This window comes from Vanellus vanellus (assembly GCF_965231255.1).
Source record: "Vanellus vanellus genome assembly, chromosome: 4".
Taxonomy (NCBI): domain Eukaryota; kingdom Metazoa; phylum Chordata; class Aves; order Charadriiformes; family Charadriidae; genus Vanellus; species Vanellus vanellus.
The window spans coordinates 14,577,660-14,586,001 of record NC_138909.1 but is presented as its reverse complement, the minus strand read 5'-3'; the positions used below and the strand labels follow the sequence as shown (position 1 = coordinate 14,586,001).

The 8,342-nt window shown below is 45.3% G+C and overlaps 1 protein-coding gene across 1 annotated transcript in view; it reads right to left on the bottom strand.

The window, feature by feature from the left end:
- Positions 1-7,843, bottom strand: part of GAB1 (GRB2 associated binding protein 1) — a 98,402-nt gene extending 90,559 nt beyond the window's left edge. The window contains exon 1 of the mRNA XM_082482902.1: positions 7,491-7,843. Within this exon, the coding sequence (XP_082339028.1) occupies positions 7,491-7,562 (72 nt within the window). The 5' untranslated portion in view covers positions 7,563-7,843. The remainder of the gene's footprint in view (positions 1-7,490) is intronic.
- Positions 7,844-8,342: the final 499 nt, after the last annotated feature.

Sequence of the window (8,342 nt, the reverse complement as noted above, 5' to 3'; positions counted from 1 at the left end):
ACATAAATAACACAAATAATTCTGTGTTAAAAACATACCCTTGAAAAAAGAGGTTGATACTTCTGCTGGGAGACTGTGCCCTAAGTTAGTATTATACACTACCAGCATTGTACATTTCATGGAACCGCCTGAGTTTAGGCGGTCAAGAACTGAAATTGGCGGTCAAGAACTGAATTAGGTCAACGGAATTAAATGAGAAGTTTTTGCTCGTTCTTATTTTGTACAGCAAACTTATTGGCACAAATGATTTAAAAAAAAAAAAAGATGGTTACAGAGTTCAACAGTTAATTCAGTCTCTTTCATCTCAGGGAAAGTTACCTTATAAACATTTCCATACTGGAAAGGAGGCAGTCTGATACTACATAACATAAGATTATTTTTCATAACTAAAAGTAGTATAGCATGTTCCAAAAAGCCTCAAAAGTTAATCATGAGAAACAAAACTTTTGTCAACAGCTGGTAGCAAGACCAAACACAAGCACAAAAAGCAGACTACATAGCTTTTTCTTGGAAGCCAGTTGTTTGGTTTTTTTAAAAAAAAGCTCAAAAATAAAACTAGCATATTACACTGAGCAATATTTACAAAGCTAACACAATTTGTACAACCATGCACACTTTTCCTAAAATAAACAAGCCAGAGAACTCATAAAAAAGGAACCGCAATAGCCTAATCAAGAATTGATAAAGGGGGAAATGAGAATAAACATTACTTTAGTTTCGGTCTGGAGATGGAAAAAAAAAAAAAAAAAATTAAGTACCGCCTTAGAAATACTTGTTTGTACATACAAGGAGCTGAATTCACATTCGAGTCCCTGAAACAGCAGCAATTACACTGGACTAACAATATTCACCTGTACTCAACACATACCTGCCTTGACAAGATTATCCCTTTCTGCCTGCCTTGCTCAAGTAATTTGCATGACACAAGGTCTGTCCCTCCTAATGAAATACTGCAATTAAATTGCAACAGTTGAAATTGCTTCTATTGGCAATAAAATGATTACTCATTGAAGCACAGAAAATTTTAAGGTCATTTTGAAAAAGTCTCAAGAAATCTGTCCCCACCGCACTACAAAAGAAGTTGGGATGAAGGAAGTATGGAGGTGTATCTTTGCTTTATGTTTATTTGCTCTACATCAAAACAAAATTTGCACCTCATCAGTTGTACACCCTTTCTTGATTTAAGAAACTATTTTACCCGATATAGTTCCGTAACATCTATTTTTAGACTAGAAAAAGGTGAGAGCAAGACTAAAGAAGTATGAGATACCCAAGCCAGAGCCATCTACGACACACAAAATTACTCTCTCCCTTAAAATTATTACATTTTGAATCACTGGTGTTCCTTTTACTTTTTGCCAAGACTTTTGTCAAAGCCATGCACCAAATTTAATGGGAAATGTGTTGTAAATGTCCAAAAGAGATTACATTTTATTCTAATCAGCCGATCCAAAAGTCACGTCAAAAAAAGGCAAAAGAAAAAAGAAAAATCATGCCTCTCAAGTGTCTAAACCATCATTCCAGGATTTTTAAAATTTGAAAAGAGAGAAAACAGCACTGGAAACAGTTTTATGTCTGCCACTTTCCTCTGTCTAAATAAGGGACTGCTGAATACCAAAAGAGATGAATGAAAATGGAAGGATTATCTCTCATCTGAAAGAGTCACCTGGTCAACTAAAGGCCTCCAGAATTGACGCTCATTTTGACAGTCAAAGTCTACCCTTTTTTTTTTTTAAGCTAATCTGTCCAATAAAAACATTCATTTCTCAATATATCCAATTCACATTTATTTCACACAGCTGCTTTGGGCTTACGATTGACTAAGAGGCAGGCAAAACAAGGTCATCTGTGTATAATTGGAAATTAAATTCACAGTATTTCATTATTTCCTCTGGTTACTATGTATGCTGTTTATACTGAATGTTCAAGGCTGCAGGACTTTGCGCATACGTGGAGGAGCAGCTACTATGCAGCATCAAGAAAGTGGGAGACATTACTTTGGTTTTCCACTTCCTCCCCCTGCTCCTTCTTAGTTCTTCACTGAATTGTAATCCCCTGCGATTAGCTGCTCCAAATCTTATTAACACACCTACCAAAAGGCAGAAGCATAGTGAAAGGGTACCCATAAACTGCTATACATCCAACGGATAATGATCTTCATCATCACAAAAAGTCAGAATTTGACTATTTCCTCATCTTTCAGTTACTGTCATCCCAAATTAAGGGTTACTATTTAAAAGCTGTTAAGAAAAAAAAAAATGTTCACATCAAGAAACATCTTTACAATATCTGCCTTATTTCATATGTCCAGCAGTTCACGTGCATTTCAAGGGGAATGGGACAATTTCTGTTACTTGAGTCTCCGACCTTCCTATCTACACCAAGAAAAGAAGCATTCGAGCAGTTCAGGCACCGTTGGACCATCCAAGCTCAGAAACATTTAAATTAACAGCGCACATCAGTGTGGTATATCACATGAAAATTAGAATAACTAGCAGAAGAGACTTATCTTAGTTCACGTATATTAAACTTCTTAATCTGTTTTATACACTGTCACCTGCTCTTACCCTCTGAAACCATCCACTGGTAATTAATTCAGAGCAAACACCATAGGTCAAGTACTGACAGTGCCATAGCTCTGGCAGCAATGTCAACACCAGCTGCTAATGTCCTGTCAAAGATGATAAATACTTGTACAATGAGTTCCGTGCTCCTCAAGTGAGACTTGCACCCAAACAGCAAGCTCGGGAGGTAGGTATACCCCCAAAGCCATACCCGAGATTGTTTCAGTATCTTCAGCCGACACATAAAACAACGCAACTTCCTTCTATAATCAAAAAAAGCATTATGTTTAGTCATGCTTTGGAATTCATGGTTTGGGGTTTACTAACACACTTTTAAAAATATCAAAAGTCAAAATATTGGCTCCTGCACAGCGCATAGCAGAAGGGAAGGGACAGAATCCCTTCCCGAAGGAAAGGTTTCTGCATGAACACTGACTCTCGCAAGGTCTTCAGCAACTCCTGGAAGAGCACAAGTGCAATCAAGCTCAGAATATTAAGATATTACTTGATAACACTCATCTGTCTTGAGTTAACTTGACCCAGCTCTACAGGAACAGCACTGAATGATGTCAAACAAGCTCACCTTGGGTTTTTTCTGTAAGCCAACTGGCTTCTTAAATTTGCTCACTACGCTTATGCAAGATCACAAAGCTTTAACACAAACAGGTGCCTTCCAGAAAAAGGGCTTTTGTCAGGCGCTGCAGCTTTCACCAGATTACAACTACTCTGCTGAATAAAACATTTCTTAACACCATTACGTATCTTAGCACATTTAAGTATTACTCAAGACAGAAGAGGCACCTACGTGATTAGTGCCAAATAGCAACTGCCAAACAAAACCATAGTAAAATATTCTACTTCTATCACTTTTGTACCTACAGCGTCTTAGCCTATAGTTCAAACATCAATAACCAGCTTAATAGCCTGGCACCTTTTTAGTCACCGTCTACAACTGAGCACTTCAGAGTAAGTAAAAGGATGCTGAAGTAACCGTGTCTGAATTATATCAGTGCCCCTTATTTGCTGGGGAGATCAAGCCTATTTCTCATCTTTAAACTCTTTGGTTTTAAATAATTAAATGCACAATCAATAGAAACAGTCAAATAGCCAAAGGACTTTTAGTAATAATTACACTAAAGTTAAGGTTTCCTAATTTACTTTCAAAATCATCTTATGAACTCTCATAAGTACAGGGAAGCCTATCAGATACAGAAAAATCTGAACCAACTGATCCAAAAAAGTGTATTCTCCTTTCCTAATATAGTTTATGCAAGATGCTTTTGATGAAGTTTTACCTTTTATCAAATAAAATGTACTTCAGTCTAAGCGGGGCATGTTAGAATGCTGAGAATTATTACATTGCATCCGTAGACTTTCTACAAACCAGTTCCATAAACCCCCCATCAATGCTAAAATCCTGATTTTTAAGCACAACCAGCTGTCATACTAAGCCCTTGCCACCACCCGGACAAAAGCGGAGTAGCTCTAGGAGAGAATTTCGAAGACTTATTCCCATTCCCTCAAGCTTTTCTCCCTTGCTTTACCAAGGACAGCTGTGTTTAAATATCTGGTGGTTTCTTAGCATAATGGCAGTAAAAGATCCTCTATGCCGCTACCACAAAGAATCAGCTATTTTAACTGGCACGTGCACAGCAGAACTGCAATGCAGCAGAAAACCACGAAGCCAGGGCTTACTATCACTTTTTAAAGGACAGATGGAGAGGAAGGGGCTTTCCAACTACATCTTCAAAAATACGGGGACCAGAGCAGAAAAAGTACAGTACAGTTGAGGTGAGAGCATAAACATTTGCAAAGTTGAAGGCAACAGAACAAGTAAGGAAAGAAAATAATAAATACAGAGGGTACCAGAAGCTGTGAAATTTAGCAGTCCCCCATCCCCGTGAACAAGCAAGTTCTTCCATGTACTCGTGCAACCACCGCACAGGCTGTAGTGGACTGTGCAGGATTCAGCCCCAGCTCCCTCCCCCTTCTTCTCTACTAAATCCACATCCTCATCTCGGACCCCCAGCCGACACCAACAGTTACTTGTATTTTCCCCAGAGATCTGCCACTGGAAACAACCAGTCTATTCCAGCAAACAAGCTGTTCTGAACACCAGCTCCAGGGAACCAACACCAGGTGCCAACGGTTATCAGAAAGTTACTTCTGTTCCAAAAACGCATGAACGAGACGTAAAAACCGGACTCCTTTTAAGGGGGAGGGAAAGACATCCATGGCATTAAGGTATATATTCAAGGAAACCTGATTTTTCCCACCTGCAGGACAGGGTTGGGTGGGTTTGGGTGTTTTTTTTTTTTTTTCTGTTTTTTTTTAGGCTCGAAATGATTGTAAGCTAGCTTTAATACCGTGTCCAACTGTTTCAAACTAGAAATTGAAGTCCCTGTGAAACATATGTCTATGTACTAGCTTCAAAGTGCTCCTTTTCACCCTTCCTAAAAACTGAAACCATATTTAACTGCAATTTCAGACTTTTTATCTCCCTTCCCAGATGGTAACCTGGATTTGCCCCAACACTTGCATGCAAAAACTAATAGAGCGTGAAGTTACAATTTTCCATATATATATGTGAAAAGTATGCGCTGCAGAAAAGCAGTTTCCTATTGAAATCACTTTCCCATCTTTTCGTCTGGTGCAGCCTCTTGAAATATCACCAGTATAAAAATATGGCTTTAGAAAACACAGAGCTCTTCTGTGCCTTGGTCTAAGCGTAGAATTACAGAGAGCATAAGCCAACACTTCAATCAGTGCACTCAGTTAAAGTTCATCGTCTTAAGTACGTCAACTTTTTGTTTGCTTGAAGACGGCGATCGTGATGTCAAGGTCACTTTTAGGTCTTTGAAGTGAGCGTGAACCTTTAGCCTACAACTGATCAGGCACTACAGACAAGCAGGAGGAATTTCACTTTAAGTCCTCCTTTAAACAGTACCTTTTTTTCTTATACAAGCAGAAAACAGTCTAAAACAACGTGCAAGATTTAAACTTACGACCTTACGGCCTATAGTGCGCGCAGATGCTGAACCAAGTCATGCTCATATAAGCTTGCCGTACTATCACTCCGATAGCGATGCCTCCTCAAAAAGCAGATCCCCCTTTCAAGTGAAAATTAAGGAATTACTTCTTTAAGATGGGGAACCACTTGACCAGCCCTGTAGTCAGGGGTTTCCCCTCAAAGGGTCTGATCTTATTCCAGTATGGAAGAGGAGCTATAAATACAGTGAAAGGTCAGTTACGTGGAAAAAAAGCTAGCACATTTAGGGACTGATTTATGGTATCGACTGCGGAAGGCAAACTCTTGCTTACAATTCTGTCCACTAATGGACAGCATAACTGTACATGATTTAGAAATTGAGTGGGAAAATTTCTCAAACTTTAAAAACATTAATGCTGCTCTTAATTTCTACGCATTGGTAAAGTGGCATCCTGTGAATACACATGGAGGGATCAGCCAAAAATACAGCTCGTGCCCAATTCGACAGGAAAGCACAGTCCTGCCATGACCCATCAGGACATTCTCTTTGTGAGTCTGATCCTGTGTCCTTTGCGTGAACAGGATTTTTGCCACTGGACACCAGAGAATGGGCTATCCCAAATATTATTTTTTAATTTATAAAGAGTCCCATTTCACTGATTTCCTGGCATTTAAAAAATTGTCCGTAACAGGAACAGTTCTTCGAGAAGTGTTTGTTAACCGCTAGCAGATGAAAATAACATGGTCACGTTAAAACCCACATTCACAGATTCTCAAATGAATCTGAAGGTTCAGCTGCTAAAAAAACAAAACAAAAACAAAACACTGATAACTGCGAAGGCTATTTCTATTTAAATACCACCTAACCGGCTAAGTGAAGAAAAAAAAAAAAAAAGGCAAAAAAAAAAAAAAAGGCAGCCCAACATTTTGTACCAATTCTTAGAGGGATGTCGTGAGGCGACGCGGGTGCCGGGAGGAAAGGGCTCAGCAGGGATGAGAGGGACGACTCCTGCCATCCCCCCTTCCTCCGACGTGACCTGACAGCGTCCCCGCCAGCACCCCCGGGAGCCCCAGCGCCGGGCAGCACCGCTGTCACCAAATCTGCCCTCTCAGCAAACGCGCTCCATTTTCCTGCGAACTCAGTGTCAGCTCCACCGCAGCCCCTCGCGAACCTCTTCACTTCTGAGCAACAGGAGGCTCAACTTCGAGCAAGAAAAAAACGCACTTTTCTCGCAATTCTTCCCCCCCCCCCCCCCCCCCCCCAAGTATAAAGGGCTCCAGTCCCAAGGGCAAAGCCTCCCCCCGGCCCCAGCGGGGGGAGCTCCCGGGGCATCCCCGGCTCCCGCCGGCGGCTCCGGCTGCTCTCCCCCCCCATGAGCCCAGTGACGGGGCGTCCCCCCTTCACCGCCCGCCCGCCCTCCCCTCCGATCAGGCACCGGCACCCGGGCGGCAAGTGTTTACGTTTAAAAATACATATATATATATATATATATATACACACACCGAGCGCGGATCCAAAGGGAAGACGGAAAAACTCCGCCCCCCTCCCTCTCCCGACTCCCCTCGGAAAGGCGATAAAAGCAGGGCAGAAACATCTGACCGCTCCGCGCCCCTTTTTTTTTAAGGAAGGGAGAGGAAAAACGAGAAAAAACAAACAAACAAACAAAAACAACAACAAAAAAAACCCCAACCAACAACAACAACCAAAAAAAAAAAAAAAAAAAAGGAAAAGAAAGCGTCGGGCAGCCCCACGGGACGTACCGGGCAGTAGTCCCGGGAGAGGGCGGCTCGTCCGCGGCGCCGCCGCCGGGCCCGGCCGGGAGGGACCGCGCGGGGAGGCCGGGCCGGGCCGGGCCGGGCCGGGGGAGAGCGGGGAACCCCGGCGGGGGGAGAAGCGGGAAAGGAGGAAGGGGGGGGGGGGGGGGGGGGGCACTCACGTAGCGTTTCAACTTCTTCTCCGGTGGGGACTTTCGGAGCCAGCCCGAGCAGACCACCTCCCCGCCGCTCATGGCTGGGCCGCCTGCCCGCCGCCGGGGCAATCCTTCTTCTCCTTCGGCGGCAGCAGCAGCAGCGGCGCCCGGGCCGGGCCGGGCCGGGCCGAGGGAGCCCCGAGCCGCTGAGGTAACACCGCGCCCGCTCCGGCCTCCCGGGGCTGCGGGGCGAGGGAAGGGGAGGGACGAGGGGAGCGGTGTGTGTGTGTTGTCTGTCTCTCACGCACAACAACCAGCCGGAGCGGCGAACGGGGCTGAGGCGGGAGGTTTACCCCCCCCCCCCCTCCCCCTTCCTCCTCCTCCTCCTCCTCCTCACAGCCGCCGAGTCACACGAACATCGGGAGAGACGACAGGGGCGGCCGCCGCCCCGCCGCAACTTCGGCTCCGGCGTCCCGGGGCAGGATCCAGCCGCCGCCCCGCCTCGGTGGCACCGCCTCCCTTCCCCGAGCCGCCGGCACCCTCCCGCCGGGGAAGGGCCGCGGGGGGCTTCGCTTCCCTTCCCCTCCCCTCAGCGCCGGCCGCCGCGGCTCCCCGGGCTCGCTCCTGCTCCTTCCCCTTCCTCCTCCCCCTGCGCCGGGAGGAGGGGATCGCCCAGCGCTGCTGCCTCCTTCCCCTTCACCTCCGGGCGGGGCGGGGGGCGGCGGCGGCTGGGTCTAGCCCCGGGGTTAGGGCTGGGGCCGGGTCGGTTCGACTCCCGGCGAGCGTGGGAGGGGTTTGCCCCTGGTATTCACGGCGTCGTGTGTCCCCCCTCCCGCCCCCAGCCCGCTTTTCTCCACAGAGGCGGCCCAACGGCGGCAC